The following is an 18,687-nucleotide window of genomic DNA, read 5'->3' on the forward strand; positions in this document are numbered from 1 at the left end:
CACGCATCTTCCACGCGAGTCTTCCAGCTGCCGGGGCGCATCCTTTGTCACCGCGGCCGAAACGCTACAGACTAGTAAGCTGTCCGACTCCACAGGGCTCTCCCGAGAAGGAGTGTCCCCTCTCCCCGCTGTGCGCCAGTCCGTCGAAGACACAGGGGGCCTCGGACCCTCCGCGGGCGGCAGCGGGACAGTAAGTTTCCTCCGGGAAAGCGAAGGCACCGCCGAGGCTCAGACCTTGTAGTAAATGTTCGCCGGGCTCTGCGGCGGCATCTCCTGGACTATGTACACGGGATGCCCGTAGTCCCCGCTGACCTTCTCGTAGTGAGGGCAGAAGACACTGTCCGCAGTCCTCAGCGGGATGATGATGTCGCTGGGCTCCGAGCCGTTGTTGTTGCCGCCGCGCTTGGGCGTGGCCAGCGTGCTGAGCGACAGCGTGGCCGTGTGCTGCGGCGAGTGCTTGCGGTGCCGTCTCCGGTACTTGAGCAACAGGACCACCAGCGTGATGATGATGACGATGAAGATGATGCACCCTGAAGCAATCCCTGCGAATAAGGCCACTTCGGAACCGAGGATATTGTTCCCAGAATGTCCGGCGCTGTTGCCGTCTGTGCTGGAACCTGCAGGGGGTGGGAAAGAGCAGCCGGAAGAGTCACCGCTCTCGCCGGGGCTGGCCGGCTGCTGGCTGGCCAGAGACTTCCCTGGCAGCTAGACTGGCAAACCAAGCGCCTCGTTCAATAGCTAAATGCAGGGATAGATTTAGGAGGTTGGGAATTAACAGATACACACTACTATATATAAAAGAGATAACCAACAAGGACCTACTGTAGAGCACCGGGAACTCTACTCAATATTTTGTAATAACTTATAAGGGAAAAGAATCGGAAAAAGAATATATGTGTGTATATATAACTGAATATCTAATATATCTATACATAACCGAATATATATATATATATATATATATATAAAACTGAATCAGTGTGCCGTACACCTGAAACTAACACGGCATTGTAAATCAGTTATACTTCAATTTTAAAAAATAGCTAAATGCAAACGGCAGAAGCCAGCCATCGGGGAGATGGGACTCCAGGTGGGACTTTGATGCTGCTCCCAGACCTCATTGCTTCCCTTCTATACATCATCATCCATCAGCTGCGTGGACAGGTTGTGACAGCCAGCCCTTGATCTTGCCCCACGTCTTAACCCAGGTCAGCCAGCCTGCGGCCACCACCAGGAGGAAGAAGGGAAGTGGCCGATTCTCCAGGTCAGCATCTGCCGCCCAGGCCATGCTGTTCTCGTGCCCTCTCTGGCTACCGTGGCTTCATGGGAATATCCAAACCGCCTGCCTTTAAAGACAAGCCCTGCCGACGGCTGGCTGGAGAGCTTGCAAAGAGGGATGGGGCCTGGGAAAACGTTCAACCCGTAACTCGTTTGTATTATTTGATTTACACTTAAAATATATTTGGAAGGCAGCAGAAAACTCTCACACGGAACAGACTGCCAACCCAAATGTTAAGCACTAAAAAATTGCCTGGCATCATTATATTATCCATTTATCAGTTTGTCATAAGAATTTGACACATCTTGTCATTGAAAGTTAGAAATAACAACTTTCCTCCTTGAAGCTTGGAAAGAGATGGAATATTGCTACAGATGCTAAATTCGCACGACTACCAACTAGGCATGCGGATCCCTAATACGGAACTGCTGACGTCTGCTCAGCGACCACCATATAAAAAATTCATTCCCGTGGTAACAAACACAGCTATTTGTTCAAAGACCGCTAAAAAACCGAAGTTAAACGGCAGTCAATTTTATCCAGTATTCTAAACCTCTGCCAGGAATCCGTTTAATATTTTATTCTACACTGAAAATGTGAAAAAAAATTTTTGACGAAACCACCTGAAAAATGTGGCATTACGCAACATTTTAAGATGTTACCATCTTGAATGTAGAAGAGGATCAATCAGGCTCTCTGTGGATTAGATATAACTAGATGAAGCACTGGTACAGTTATATATACATTAACACTGGCTTGAAGCTAGGTTTGCAAACAGCACGATAAAGTGTCAGCCAATGAAAACAGCTTTGATCTGAAAGAGCAGTGCTAATAATTGGCACTTACAGCTGATGAATTCTACTCTTTTGAATGTAAGACTTTTGTGGGAATTAATTATTTTATTCTGGTTGAGTAATTGACAACAACTGACCGAGAGCAAAGATTACTGACTGCGGGAGCTACAAGTTCATCCTCCTGGTGCAGAAGTACTTGGACTCTGTTCTACCCGCTGTGATACGAGCAGTGTGGAACACACAGACCTAGGCACACATGGGTCACGCTGCTATACCTGGATTTGGTTTGACAAAAGGACTTGTTGTTGAACTTCTTCCATTTGTACCAGCTTCAAGTTCTGGCCGTCTTGTTGGATCATTATGCCTGGTTGACCCAGCGGAACTCGCATCTATATGAAAAACAAGCGATTACTTACAGCACAGACATCTGATGGGCTCTAGCTTTAGGAGCTGGATCTATATCTCAAGAGGCACAAATAGAAATGAACATAAGATTCTTTATGCAAAGTACTGTGAGATGCAAGAATATAATTTTCCTTTGAAAACAAAACGGTTCTACTAGTTATTTCAGAGGTTTAGATGGTGAGGCCATCTGTGGAAACCGTAGGGATTCTTGCATTTGGCAGGCAGAGCACTGCAGATGACATTTTAATTTAACTGAGTGAGTTGACTGACTACTATCCCAATTTCTAATTAGAAGAATATTTCTTTCTGCACAAGAGGTCATCTCTGTGTGAAAAGGCTCAGTGAACACAAGTCTTCTGTAGTCAAGATGCAGAAATGGGCAAAATGGCAGAAGCTTAGTTTGTATTCTGGATATTTTAATGGTGAACCAAAGAGGTGTTTTGCTTTTAAGAAGGAAAAATATATCTGTAGATACAGACATGGCAATAGACATTGTACCTGGCTGACCTCAACTTTTAGAAGTATCTCCAGTAAAAGAAGTGGGTTGCAACAACTTGAGGAAATCTGTCAGTGGCTCAAGGTGCAGAGAAAAGTTTACTTTGGAAACTAAACTGCAGAGTGAGTGAAGGCGCGTGTGGGCAACGCTGGCGCCATACTAGCTGGGGGCTCGACCAGATCAGTGGCTCCGTGAAGCAGCAGACGGTCTTTACCTTGTCCAACTTTCATGAGGATCTTCATGGCTCTTGTCTGGCACACCCCTCCCTCCTGGTTATCCAGGCCCTCCAAAGACCCATTTGATGTAGCTGATTAAAAATAAAATGGACAAAACAAAAAAATAAAGAAAAAATCAGGAAATCAATAAGCCAAGTTTACATGAACATGAAATGTCTGAAAACAATTTGGAAAATAAGAATTCACCCTTAGTCACAAGTTTTCTTAAAGTATGGGATGCTGAAAGGCAAAACGAAAAAAATAAAGAAATAAAGAAAGATGGATATCGTCCACACTGCCGCACGTATGACCTCTGGTTTCCAATGTACTTAAGTGCCTTCTCCTCCCTTTATAATTAACGGATTTTGTCTGATTCTACAGATAAAAGGGACAGCATCTTCCAAAAACCTGACTATTTTGGAGTTAACCTCCTAAAAGCAGAATAGTAAATACGGTAATTTCAAAACGTGGTAATCATCACACAGCACCTGCTTCCTCTACTATAGATTTCCTGCCTCAAGAACAATTACCTTGATGCTCCCTGTTTGTCAAGCATCCAACTTCTATAAACACTTGGAGAGGAGACTCCCACGCCCCTTTTCTTTCCTCAGCTTTGCTTGAGCTTAAAAGGTTGTACTAGAATGCAAGTCTTCCAATTCTGGAGTTTTCTTCCATCATTTTGTACTCGACCCGAAAGAACGGATGTGTTATTACCACCACCATCGACCTTGGTCAAACTCTTCAACCGAGCTCCCTGGTGCAGAAGAACTCTGAATGCACAGAGGGACTCACAGGTGCCCACTGCTCTCTGAGGGGCCTGGGACGGCTCAGGACCTAAGGTGAGGACTTGGTTCAGGTCCACCAGCTTGATGCCCTTCCCACCGCGAGAAGGAGGAGGAAAGACAGAACATTTGACCATTTTCAGTGTCTGTTTTTTACCAACAGCCTATGCCCTACTCTGTTTCAACCCATTGTTCTATCTCTTTAGGATGGTGAGTTCTCTGAAGAGCGCTGTAACTAAAGCTGTAAAAAGATAGGCTGCCAGGTACCTTGCTGAGGGACAGGATTTAAATTACAGGTCAAGTTCCAGAAGAGAAAAGGAGGTGGGGAGTGAGACGTTTTCATTCCTCCACAGTTCAAGGGGCAGGGAACGTAAATGTTTCATAAACAATTCTGCCAGGTAAATCCTTCTCTACTTTAATTATCAAAGTTTTGTCAACTAACTCTACACTTTTAAAAGCACTGAAAAAGGGACAGATTTCCTGAAAAAAATTCATCCAAAGACATTCTTTTAATGGGCTGTTTGTTTTCCAAATGGTGGGGCAGCAGACAAGTTGGACAAGCATGCATGGAAATATGCATGCTGTGGGTAATTATCTTGGCTGGAAAACAAGGCCAGGATTGACTTGTCTTTGTGTTCTCAAGTTAGCGACTTTTACTTTCTCTGTTTTCCTTAATAATAATCGCTGCCTCTTGTGTGCAAAAATATCTCTTTGCTTATCTGAGTGTTTCCTTAAAGTCCAGCCTCACAATCATATCTCACTCTTCTTCTATTGCTGACACAGAGTTTCTCCTGGGAAACTGGGCAAAAGTTGCCATCAGTTTTTTGTTTTTTAGGGTGAAAAGTAGATAGTATCCTCTTGTAGATTGTTGAGAAAATGTGTGGCAGATAAATTAGAACAAATACCTAAGAACTAACTCTGCATGCTTCTGCGACTCTTAAAAAAAATCTTTTTTTTCCCCCCATTTTCTCCATCTTCTTTCCCTTTTGTTTCTTCCAAACATGTACCTAAATTTCAAAGTATCCTTTCCTCCTAAAGGCTTAGAACAGTATGGATATCTACAAGCAGGCACTCTTTCTGGCCAATTTCAGAGCAGTGCTATGATCTTCACTTATTCACAGTTTTCTCATCTGATCTTTCTCAAGATGCAGGATATGCTTTTATATAGAAAGAAACAGTGGAAAGCTGATGTCTTTATTTGGCTGACAGTTTCAAAGGTTTAGTTTACTTAATTCAAGTGGAATCTCCATGTTTTCTAATTAATATACACATAAATGCACCCCAATGCAAAGTTCAATGCCTAAGTTTTTCTTGCTAAAAGTTTAACACTAAGTTAACAAATGATAAAAATAAGATCTGAAGGGTGGTACCCAGAAAGAAAAAAGGTGTGTGTGGGGAGGAATATAGATTTACTGAATATTTATTTTAACCTTGAGATAAAAAGGTAAAAGGTTCAGGTCTAAAAGAAAAAAATAAAGGAATATGAGAAAGGACAGACAAGGCATGGCAGAGAACAGTCCCTGGTAAACAGAATTCAGAACTGCATCTGCAGAGGCAGAAACTACAGATGACTTCTGCTTTGTCAGTCTGGAAGTGCAAGAGGTGCACATAATCTGAGTGGCGTTTTCTTTTGATTTTAATGCGTAGGTCAGTGCCTTTTCTGAATACCAATGCCTTCGTGCTCCTTCCAATGCTCCCTTTTGTTTACTCAAAGTGATATCTGAAGAACTCCCAAATGTAAAGAACTCCAAAAGCATTCAAATTAAACTGCAATCTATAATTTAACATCCACAAACTATACATGGTAGGAAGAAAACTGGGTAGTGTGAGATGAAACAGCTTTGCATCTTTCACAGTGGAAACTTCTTTTATGCCTGGGGGAGGAAAAAAACCCTCAAGCCCTGGAGGTGCACAGAAGGCACCCGAAAATGCTGCCTTTGCTGAGTTCTTGGAGGCCGAGGCCACTGCTGGGATGGGGGAGGATGAGGGGAGAAGGGGGAGGGCAGGCCTCCTAAGAGGCAGAACTTTGGGAGTGAGGAGGGCTCTTCTGCTGCATTCTGGGCTCTGCATCTTTCCCCTTTAAGTCAGCTTCGAAGGTGCAAAGGCTACTGGAAGATACTGAAAAATTCATTCCTAACATCAAAACAGCATTCCCAATACTTGGCTGCTTAAAGGGGGGCTAAACTTTAAAATTCAGAGGAAATCCCCTGGCGGTCCAGTGGTTAGGACTCGGCGCTCTCACTGCTGGGGCCTGGGGTTCGATCCCTGGCTGGGGAACTAAGATCCCCGAAAGCCGAGTGGTGCAGCCCCCCCACCCCCAAAAAATACGGTTATATGCTCCGCCAGGAAAGATTTTTGCCCCAAGTTAGGTATGATGTAAGCAGTCAGGGAAAAGCCTGGTTTTTGTTTTTGCTTTTTTTAAACATCTTTCTTGGAGTATAATTGCTTTACAATGGTGTGTTAGTTTCTGCTGTATAACAAAGTTTATCAGCTATACATATACATACATCCCCATATCTCCTCCCTCTTGTGTCTCTCTCCCACCCTACCCATCCCACCCCTCTAGGTGGTCACAGAGCACCCAGCTGATCTCCCTGTGCCATGAGGCTGCTTCCCGCTAGCTATCTATTTTACGTTTGGTAGTGTATATGTGTCCATGCCACTCTCTCACTTTGTCCCAGCTTACCCCTCCCCCTTCCCATGTCCTCAAGTCCATTCTCTATGTCTGCGTCTTTATTCCTGTCCTGCCCCTAGGTTCATCAGAACCTTTTTTTTTTAGATCCCATATATATGTGTTAGCGTACGGCATTTTTTTTTTCTCTTTCTGACTTACTTCACTCTGTATGACAGGCTCTAGGTCCATCCACCTCACTACAGATAACTTGATTTCGGAAAACCCTGTTTCAAGATGTGAGCACCAACGGAAACTTCAGAAGGTCAACTTCATAGCAAGTTCAATTATAAAATAACTCAGAGTAACTTCAACTTACTTTATATTTGATCTCCTAGTAAAAATTAATGTCTCTTCCCCACGATCTGCTTAACATGGAGAGTAGAGAGCGTGGGCCTAACGCTAGAGCTGCCTGCCCACCTCACCACCTTGAGAAATGGCGCAGCTCAAAGTCTTCTGTCCTCATGGCGCCTCTTTACTGGCAGCGAATTCTGCAATAAAGCCTCAAGATTAATATTCTGATTTTTGCTGCAACAGCCAGTCACCAAGAAGCTTTGAAAGTCTTAGTGGCTGACTTTGAAATACAACAAGAAATTGCTAATGCTTGGGAACAAAATCTACCTCCATTTCAGGAGACAGTTTTGCAATTATTCTTATTGTTGATTTGAATGTATTGGGAATTTTTAACTTGGAGAAAGTAAAAACAAACGGTTAACCTCATTCTACTTAGCTTTCCTTTGCGTCTCTCTAGCAGCATCATCTAATGCCACCACAATCACAGTATTACTGTACTAACTGTATGAAACTGCATTTAATCATTTAGAGATAGAAAAACTAACACTGCTATATCTAAGCTTTTAGTGCCGGGCCTTTTTTTTTCCTTGGTCCAGGGAAAAAGTAGACTTTATAAAATTAAAAATTACTAGAAAAGTATATCTAGTTAGAAAAGAGGTTTAATAAAGATACATGGGCATTTTATAGCGTGCTTTTAAAAGCTTTTGCTTCAGGGATCTAACTGCATGTAGTGAGTGCACTGAAATCACTAGATTGTTCCCCCAGGGCCTGATTTTAAGTGGGTGGAGATCATCGCTCAGCAAAAAGTACCCTGAGTTCACAATGCCTAAAAGTTCTCTTCACATCCGAAAACTACTCCGCCAACATCCGGGCGTTCCCATTTATTTGTACACGAACTTATCTACAGTGTGCTGGTTATCTGAGTAGAAAAAAGAAGAACCAGTGGGCAAAGCAGACTGAAAGGGCAGGAATATTTCTGGCTGTGTTTTTTAGACTGTGCCCACGGAGAGGAAGTCCTATCGCATTTTAATGCGTCTTCATTTGGTTGTTACTGCTCTGCACACCAGGAAGGGTAAGCTGCTGCCTTGGATCTTGGCTGTTTTTATTTCAGTCTATCACTTCGGTAGTCAGATGGAGAATTAACTGCTGGATGTGTGCCGAAATATGGGTCCCATGCACAAAGAGGTTAGGAATGAGGGCAGCAGAAAAAAATTCTACAGAGTAAATGCATCCCTATGAAGGAATATTCTTAGGTTATCATGGAAAGAATGAAACATCAAAATATACTATTGAGGACATTTTATACTATTTTACTTATTTGTTTATTTACTTATTTGGCTGTGTGACACGGCATGTGGGATCTTAGCTCCCCGACCAGGGATCAAACCCGCACCCCCTGCGTTGGAAGTGTGGAGTCTTAACCACTGGACCGCCAGGGAAGTCGCTATACTAAATGTGGCTTACTGGGATGGGGCTGGGATGGGGTGGGGGGTTGGTGGACACTCCAAAGCAAATAGTTTTTATGAACTTCATCAAAGAGGTCCACCAAAGAGACACAGATAATAAGCATACAGGGTCAGGAAAATGAGAGAGTTCAATTTTTTAGTAAGAATGAAAACTTTGTGTTCATATAAACTGCACATGACAAAATCTGCTCTTATTTGATTACAAAACAAAGAGCATTTTATGAAAATCCTCTATCATCTTCTTGGCACTATTCTTGTCCATCATGTCATCATACGCTGGCCCTGCTAATTCTGATTTCTTAGGGCAGCCTTTCAACGTATCAGTCTCCTGAAACTCAACTCAAGAACTAGAAGAACTAGATGCCTATTACCTGGCAAACTTAGGAAATAAAAGAAGCAGAACCAAGTGAGAAACGTGAAAAGTAAAGCCATGACATTAAAATAAATATGACACATAAACTAGGTTACTGTTTCCTTCTAGCAGGGCTGACAAATTTTGAGTGTCTAAAAGCAAAAAATTAACTGAGGTATGTAAGTTGAAAACCAGAAGGCTGATAAAAATATAACTACCTAATGTGAATATACAACTCAGGAAGCTAAGATCTACCCTACTTCACACCCTGACACGAATTCAAATTCAAAATATATAATGCACATTCAAAAAATGTACTAAAGAGACAGGAATTCAATTTCTAGAACTCAGTGTAGTTCAATGCCTTGGGTATCACGGTTATCCTTTAAGATACCAACTTAGAAGAAAAATTCTAACCATGGAAATGACAACAACCCCTGACTGCCAAAAATAAATGCCCTTTTCTTTAATTAATAAAAACTTCTGAAGCAAAAACATCTGTATAATATGCCGAAAGGACGATGAAAAAAATCACTTCTTCTAACTTCTTCCTTTTTATATGCTTTTCTCTGTGGATTTATAGTCAAAGAAATGAGAATATACCACCATGATTTTCCAAAGGCCTCACTATTTTGCTTGGTGTAATATCAAAAAAAGTTCAGCGGTATTCCAACACATATGGCAGTTTATCCCAGAATGCCTGATCTTAGAGTAAAAGTTTTATAGATTCTTCTTAAAATGGCCTCGATTTGACAAAAGAAAAATACAAAGGAAGTTACAGGATGTGTGTGTTTTTCACCCAAGGAAACAGTGTTCCAGAACAATGGGATGAATCACCTGAACTAAACCCTCATCATTCTGGTTGTGTTTTGAAATTTGAAAGCAGTAAGTCAGGCATTAAGAGGTAACAACTAGCTTAGCCCCAGTGACTTCTTTACAGCACAATTAGGTAGTTTCTCCACTAGACAGAACGATTTGGAAAAATGAGTTAAAAAACCAGAGTCACAATTTAGCCCATCCTCCCATATTAAAATATGAGTAAAGATACCAAGTATCCCGTGTAAATGGATGTTCTCGAATAAAATGGTATAATTTTATTTCCTCAATGTTAAATGTTCACCATGAGCAATGACAGGATATTTTACTGATCCCTTAGAAATGAGAGTTTTGAGAAATGTAACCTTGAAACACTTTTGTAAACTGCTTTTGTTTCTGTATTCACTGAAAGATTGGATGACATATTACTTTGCCACCTTCACTCTTTTGGGAAGAGGGAAGATACAAAGAACTGAGTCTAAAGGTGCCAATATATGTTAGTATATTTCCTATCTCCCGTGTTATGCGAGACTTGGACGTTGAGGGAGCCTATAGAGAGAACGGTAGTAAACACCATCCCTAGACCATAAGAAATTCCATCACAGCTTACTCATTAAACCTCTTCACCATTAAGAAGTGTATACAAAAATTAAGGTAGTGACAATCACTGAAGATGCTAAGAGCCATAGTCATCTTTGACGAGATAGTCCTGAAAAGCCACTGACTATATACAACCAGAGTGGAAAAGAACAGGTGGTAAATGTGAGTGTGCAAGTATGTGCACACATAGCAGGGATATGTCAGTGACAGAAATACCTTCCAGGCTCAGTGGGTGCTCTGACACTTTCCTGAGAAAGATCAAATAGGCCTGGTAATAAATCACCTGTCCCCTCTTTTTACAAGAGGCATGCTTAAACACACGAGATCATTTATGAGTGGCTTACTTTCTTTCCCCTCAAAATACTGCTTGCAACACCTTGATGTCTTGATTTTTCATAAATTCTGTTGCGGGAAAACATCCTTTTCTGAGTCTAAAATTTTATTGCTACAAGTTATGATGATTTATGCAGGTAGAATCTCTCATTAGGCAAGAAAAATTTTCAACAAGATTTCATTAAAAAACTTTACATCTAGCGTGCTTTCAGGGAGTTAATCTTAGTGTCACAATGATTCAGAATGAATTGTGAGAATGTGATAGTCCATGGTTAAAGCATAATTTACCTTTATACATGAGAGTCAACCTTAATATGGGCTGAAACCTACTAAGGAAGAAGAATCATGTTTTAAAAATAGGGGGCCAGATGACCACTTCAATATAATGACCAAACTCACGTTAAAAAAAAAAAAGAGTGATGTCAGAGTTCTAAAGATAAAACATAATTCCCTATTGTCTATATTAGCTTTACTTAAGCATTCTGATTTTTTTTTTAAATATGAGACTTCCTGGTCAAGAGATAGTGATAACATCTAATAAAAATATTCTGAGCCATGAAGAAACATGTGTTTGTATGAATTATTTCTAGCACACAATTTCTAACCCATCCTGAGTTTTTGACGGTCTTCATCATTGACATATCTTTGTGGAGATGTGGAAATGTCTAGAGAGCAAAGGGTCAGAGTGAAAAGTTCACAGTGGGGAGGGCACACATCCCAGAAGCCTCGTGCTCAGTCTGCTGTCACTAATCGCCTGCAATGATATTAATGACCCAGTAATTGGGAGACCGCAGCACTGAAGTGGAAAACCTCCATCTGAGGCAGAGTTCACCTCTGGGTGGTAGGGCTTCACCAGTGACTGAATTAATGTTTGCTGACAGCTTAGAACATAACACTGTAGATGAGAAAATGCACCACTCTGATGGCATAATAGCTTAGATGGACATGATGTTATTTGCTTTGACCATCTAGAGACCAGTGGTAACCCCAGTAAAGTGCCCTGTCTGAATTTGCCCTACACATGAACCTAATTCCGTTCAGGGGATGTGTTCTATGCTCCAAGAAGCCAGAGCAATTTTCCACATGTTTGCTTCAATAAAAGAATACCTTCATCTCCTGGTTTAACATCAGGAACAAGGAAACTGGGTTACTCCACTAATGCAGAAAGCCATTTGCAAAGCAGGACTGTCTTTTAGCAACACACAGCCTAGCTCCTCTGTGAAGTGATCAGTTACGCTCCTGACAGAGGTTCTGCCTGTCCATCCATCTGCCCATCCATCCATCTATACATTTATCCACTCATCCATCCATCCACCCATCTACCCATGCATCCATCCCTCCCTCCCTCCTTCCATCCATCCACCTGTCCACTCATCCACTCATCCACCCATCCACCCACACAAACTGTAGCACTTGTATACTTGGCTAAGGAAATTTGAAGTTTCTTACTACCTCTTTTGTACATTTGAGAGATTTTTATTATTTTTAATTTTACTATTTAGCCACTTCCCACTGAGGGGCTCAAAGTACATTTGACCCTTGAACAACATGGGGGTTAGGGGCACCAACCCCTACCTAGTCGAAAATCCGAGTACAATTTATAGTCAGCCCTCCGTACCCGCAGTTATTCCACATCCACGGATTCAACCAACAGCAGACAGTGCAGTGCTGGAGGATTTACTACTGAAAAAAGTCTGCATGTAGGTGGACCCAAGCAGCTCAAACCTGTGTTGTTCAAGGGTCAATTGTACTCGATAAAACACAAAGCACAGTCTTATTGACGAAATGGAATTGATCGATAGTAGCTCTAAAAAGAAAAAAGAAAATTCAGGAGACCCGACAAATTTCTATTACAACCACCATTAACCAATGGCCCTTTCTCCTTTCCTACTGCTCTGTAGAATTTCTTAGCTCAACTTTGGGGCCCATGACTGAAGTTAGTTATACGTTACAACAAAGGACAGGGCCTCTGGCCCAACACGTCTGATACAAACACAGAGTTGTCTGATATCCAGTTCGAGGAGCATCCTTGCATTGCTACGTATGCACTATGTATGTACATATGCTCTCTTTACTGTCACTATGTATGTGACGTGTATGTGCTCGTACTCGCTTTACCATACTCTGTAAGTAGTGTGCTTTGGACTAGACCATCTTTCCTCTTGCTTTGTGTACATGTATATGCTTGGTGACCCAGGAGACACTGTCATAAAGTAATGACGTTGGTCTAAGGGTCTGACAACCCGGTCTGAGTTTTGCCCCTGACATTTCAATGGCTGTGTGAACTGTACTAAACTACTCACACTTTCCAAGTTCTGTTTTCTCACAGTGATAAAAATTCCTCTGTCACCTGTCCTTTGAGACTGTAAAGTGACAGTCTCAAAGAGTGTGTGAGGCCATAACACTTCCCTCTAAGTGATCAAACACCCAGCCTGAGATTTCAGACTGTTAGGAACAAACGTGGGACTCTTAAAAACTATATAAATAAGTTTTCGCCAAGTAATCTTTTCATGTCTGTCTAATGCCTCTTGGCTATTTCTTAAAGTACTTTATTTTGCTTTAAATTTTGATGATAAATATTTAAAGGCTATTAAGAAAGAACTCATTCTCATGCTTGTACAAAGACGTCTCCAGGACTGTTCAGTTATTTACAAGTCTAAGTAAACTTTGCAAAAGCTATACATACAGGTGCTAGAGATATTAAGATGTATTTTATGAAACAGTAAAGGCAGTTTTACTCTGAGCAATTCCTAAATAATCCTTTTTTTCCAAGGAATCGCCTTCATTTCTCATCTGCTCTTATTTTACACAGGAGGTTTTCAGTCTCTCCCCATTGCTTTAAGAACCAGTCATCTTGTCCGTTCATGAGTTATTTTGGGAATAAGGAACAGTGCTCACAGGGCAATCTCTGTCTAGCTTTAAATGAGATAAGCTGTCACTACTGCCTAGGTGACGCAGTTGAATATGAACAGAGTCTCAATCTACAATAGCCTAATCCTCCTAAACCCTGACAGATACGGGATAAATACCCCAATGACCATGACTCCATCAGACCCGCGAGCCAGAAGCTTCTCAGCACAAGCTGCAACTGAGCAGAAGTTGAGATTTTATTCCTGAAAGTATAAAGAATTTAAGCTGTATTCATATTAAATTGAACAAGGAGCTTTACTGATATACTCTAGGAGAGAGCCTTCAATATGGTCAGAAAAGGATTTTATGTTAAGTTAAAAAATAATAGAAATTCGGGGGACTTCCCTGGTGGTCCAGTGGTTAAGACTCCGTGCTCCCACTGCAGGGGGTGCGGGTTCAGTCCCTGGTCAGGGAACTAAAATCCCACAAGCTGCGTGGCACGGCTGAAAAAAAAAAAAAAAAGAAAAAGAAAAAGAAATGATGCTTTTCATTACCAGACTAGTGAAATGATGTAGTGTCCCAGCTTTTCTCAGTGACAAGGCAACCCTGACATGTACATTTTTCTCTAAAAGAATATTTATACTACATTGGAATGTTGCTGAAATGATCAATAATAATAAGCCTTTCCTTTGTGTAACAAGGAACAGAGAAAAGGCCCTGGCAAGGCTGGTGAGATGGTAAGTGGGGGATGATTATATATGTAGAACCCTCCTCCCAGTCTGTCTCTTTTGAGACTTAGGGAGGATCTGCTAACAAGCTTGGGCAATTCCACCAACAAAAAAATCCATAAATGCGTGTTTCTTGGTAAGGAAAGCCCAAGGACAAAAGAACTTTTATAACACTCCAAAAAGACAAAAAAGAGGGAAGATCTTATAATTAAGTTATGCAGCATTACTGAAACTTGGACGATCACTGGAATTTCATTTTGTGGACGGCATTTCAAATAAGTGACACTTTTTGAGCCCATCTTCCCCGCCCGCCAGCTCTCAGGAGAGCACAGGCTGTCTCACACCAGCCCCCCACCTCGCCTCCCCACAAAGAGACCCTCAGTTGTCCTTATTTGGTGCCAGCCATGGAGGCAAGCACTTTACATACATCACCCCATCTAAATGCACATCATCCCCAGCTGACAGATGAGGAGACTGAGGCAGACTGGGTGAGTTACTTGCCGAAGGACATTCAAGAACCCAGGTCTGCCTGACTTGGGACTCTCAGCTAACTACCATGTTCATCTGTCGCTCTAAGTGCTGTGTGTGTGTATCCTCCAAACACCCAAGATTCTGATGACCATTCTATTACAAAGCCAACCGTCGTAGGTTAAAAATAAAAATGTGTTTAAATGCTTGAATCCACCAATGGTATGCAAGGTATCGAACGTAAATCCCCACCTCAAAGTCAGATAAGTGACAGGCTGGTGTTGTCACAACCTTGAACTTGATGATGTTTAGTGATGGAAATGTAGATTTTGCTACCTTTATCACATAAATAATTCATCAATCAAAGCACATAATCACATTACAGAGGCCACACATATATTCTAAAATAAATCTAGGGCTTCCCTGGTGGCGCAGTGGTTAAGAATCCACCTGCCACCGCAGGGGACACGGGTTCGAGCCCTGGTCTGGGAAGATCCCACATGCCGCGGAGCAACTAAGCCCGTGTGCCACAACTACTGAGCCTGTACTCTAGAGACCGTGCACCACAACTACTGAAGACCGCGCGCCTAGAGCCCGTGCTCCACAGCAAGAGAAGCCACCGCAATGAGAAGCCCATGCACTGCAACAAAGAGTAGCCTCCACTCACCACAACTGGAGAAAGCCCGCGCGCAGCAATGAAGACCCAACGCAGCCAAAAATAAATAAAATTTAAAAAAATAATTAAAAAAAAAAGATATCTATATGTAAAAGTATATTTGAAACCTCCCATAACCATTTTGCTAGGGAAAGGGCTTACAGTACATTCAGTATATTTTAGTGCCACTTGCTACACTTACTCCCAGAAATAAGTAAATCAAAAACAGAAAAGAAAAACACAAACAAACAAAAAAAGGAAAACAAACACTCAACGAAAATACAGGAATGGAATCTGCTGTTCTTCTGTTTTGATTCTTTAAGAATAGTGTTTCCTTATATTTGTGTGCAAGCATTTTAATTTATTTTGCATTTTTGCTCAGAAGTGGAGTTTATGTCTGAAAAACAGCAAAGCTGACTGAGGAGTTTCCTAATTTTATATGCTCTGATAAAATTTTTTTTAAAAATTGCTTTGCAGAATGAAACCAGTGAAGGGCCTAAGAAATGGTGACTCATTCAAATTCATTCAGTGTTTCTCAAGGAAGACTTTCCCAGGCAAGGAAAGCAAGGAGTGGCTTTTGGAAGGACCACTGTGAACACAGCAGGGTGTAGTTTCAGAGCAACGTTTAATCGAACAGGCATTAGAAATGATGACTTTTAGACTATTCCACAATCCATGTCTTGGCTACAGATTTGAGGTAAAATAATGCAAAAAACCACACAAAGCTAAATCGGGAGGTGCCTCGGGCATAAGGTGTTCTTTCCAACAGCTGGGCTGTGCCCATCGTTTACTTAAAAAGTATCCACACAGTGGCATTCATTTTCATCCATCTCTGACTCACATGATTTTGGTAGTGTGATGAAAACCTCTTTGTAGGTATTTTGCAAGGTTTTATGCTGAGGCTGGATGACCAAGCCATGGAACCTTCGTAAGGGCAGATACTGCAAAGGGCCTCCACACCAGAATTTCTGACTCATTCAGCTCCGGGTTATCACTTCTAAAAAGAAACTGGAAACCAAGCACAGAAAGTGTCTACAAGAAAAGCTTTTGACACAATTATGTATGAAGGCTGAGAACACAGTTAGGAATGCTTGCCTTGTATTAACTGGTGTGTTTTTCTAAGACTGAGCTTCCCTTGACAATGGGCCACTTCAGAACAGATAGTTATTTTATAAACTTAAAAAAATTTTTAAAGACATGATCAAAACAACTGTAGGTTATATAAAATGTTTACTTTCTTTTTAAGGCAATGAAGAATCTGAATGTAATGACAAACAGACCAAATGGTTGTAACATCCCCACCTCTGGATCATTTAATATTAGGAGATTTTATTATGCAAATTAAACCCAAGTCTAATGACTGAAACAGGTCACCTGAAAAAGTCAATTCTCAACATTAAGAAAACCCATATATATCATTTTGCCACATGTCAAAGCACATAATCATCTAGGAGAAAAACTAATGAGGATGCATATCATTTTGTCGTGTCATTTCCTAGGGGAATTTAGTGGATACTCGGTAGGTTTAAAAGTACACTCCCAATTTAAAAGTAACGTTGACTTCTAGAACTTAAAAGTGTGATGCCTGTATTTTAAACCTGGTAACGCTACAAATCAAATTCAATGTCTTTAAAGAGTTTACAGCAGATCCTGTCCATTCAACTGGAGAAGAGCCACCCTGACGAGAGATCCCATACTGGATGTGTATGTCTAACCATAAAACGGTTTGGAACTAGAGACTTCCATCGTTAGCCAGAATAACAACAACAACAACAGTAAAAGCAGTTTCTAGAGAAGAAATCAAAATTCAAAGAAATGAAGTGACTTTCTCGTTAAGCTCACACAGCACGACTAGAACCCAGGTCTCTGGGCTCCTGGCCCAGCGCTCCTGGAATCAGTTCATCTAGGGAATGACCGAACAACATCAGTTCCAAGTCAGTCCATTGGCAACTTGGACTGTTCCCCTCTGGGGTTATGAAGCACTGCCCCAAACTATCACTTCTCTTCTTCCCTCCTATGGAAAGAAACCAGGACACAATAACGATGCTGTTCATACTAATACTCTTGGTTATGAAGGTGCTTACTAGCTAGACAGGAAGATTTGGAGTTAAACACATGTCATATACTTTGTAGCAACTCAAAAATACCAACATTGTTAACTCTCTCAAAGTTGAAGTGGTGATTTGCAGTGTTACGGGCAGTGTTCCATTATGCCGCCTAGTGTAGTACTGTTTTAAGTGGGGTGTGACTGTGTGTATGTGTGAGTGATCACTGGCTGTGGAAAGCACTGACTCTGAAAAATCTCTTAATTGTCTGGGTGCCTTGTGATCCTCGAAGAAGCAATGGAAAGTCAGCATTAACTTTTTCAACTCTTTTGAGAGTGGTACTTCTCATCCTTCATTTCCCTTTCAGGGAAAGCTGTCCATCCATTGGCTTTGCTGGAGGATGGGTGGGAAACGGGGCCTGCGTTTCCCGAAGTATCTGAAGTGTCTTCTTATGTCTGTGGCGTGGCGCAAGTCTTTCAACTCTGTGCTCTGAGTCTCCCTGGGCTCCCGGCCACCCTCTGAGCCCTGGGCCCCTCTCCACCCAGCCTGTAACAACCACCCAACCAGCAGCATTCAAACTTGAAACCCTCATCTCTATTTTCAGAACAATTCTTGTATCCCGGGCTACCACGTGCTTTTCCGGGTGTGGTGGCTTACCTCCCTGAAGAGCCAGTCGGCAGCCAGGGCTGCAGGTGCAGTTTTAGAGACGTATTTCACTCTGAGGAACATCTATCTTCAGGCACCCCCTCGCCCTTTTCCCCACTCTATTCAGGGGTCTTAACCTGCTTAATGAATTCAGTAGGGTGGGTCCCTATAAATGCTATGCTAAAAACGTCCTGGTAAACAGTCCTACTTAAAGAGACTTTTTTTAAGACACTGTTGGACTTCCAAAAGCTTAAGGTTTCCATTTATTTTGTCTAATGACTATTCTATATTTTCAAAGATTTCCCTCTTACTTCATACACTTCACCACCCCATCTGCTTGTCCCAGCCCTCAAAATGCTTTTATTTTCATTTTATGATCATTGTGCTTTAAAATCTATAATTCACCACTTTCTCTTTTTGTTACTTATTCTCACTAAGCCACTCTATGTGTATCACGTTGGCTTAAAACTACGTTTTCAGCCTCTGTGGCATTTCAGGTTCACAGCAAAGAACAAGGATTAGACGGCTATGACCACCTTTGTTTTAATTACTAATGAGTGTAATAAAAAACAGAAGAGAGTATATTGTTGAGTATTTAATAAGTAGTCAATGAATTATTGCTTTTGCACTCTCAAGAGCAGCCAGGAGGTAGAGAAAGCCAGAGTTTCAACCTGATCACCCAGAGATGGGAGAGCACACCCAGCAGACAGCAGCTCAGTACCTCTGACGACCTGGAGCTCATCAGGACGAGTGAGTGCAGACTCCCACCAAAGAAACCAAGAAAAACCATTTC

General features: G+C 41.7%; 1 protein-coding gene across 1 annotated transcript in view; it reads right to left on the reverse strand.

Moving 5' to 3' along the window:
- Positions 1-228: 228 nt before the first annotated feature.
- The window catches only part of EFNB2 (ephrin B2), a gene marked incomplete at its 3' end in the record, with an annotated part of 42,869 nt that continues 24,410 nt past the window's right edge, over positions 229-18,687 (reverse strand). The window contains exons 3-5 of the mRNA XM_082859202.1: positions 3,189-3,281; positions 2,349-2,462; positions 229-617 (exon numbers count right to left, since the gene is read on the reverse strand). Of these exons, the coding sequence (XP_082715328.1) occupies positions 229-617; positions 2,349-2,462; positions 3,189-3,281 (596 nt within the window). The remainder of the gene's footprint in view (positions 618-2,348; positions 2,463-3,188; positions 3,282-18,687) is intronic.

This window comes from Leucopleurus acutus (assembly GCF_964270905.1).
Source record: "Leucopleurus acutus genome assembly, chromosome: 18".
In the NCBI taxonomy this organism is placed as follows: Eukaryota; Metazoa; Chordata; class Mammalia; order Artiodactyla; family Delphinidae; genus Leucopleurus; species Leucopleurus acutus.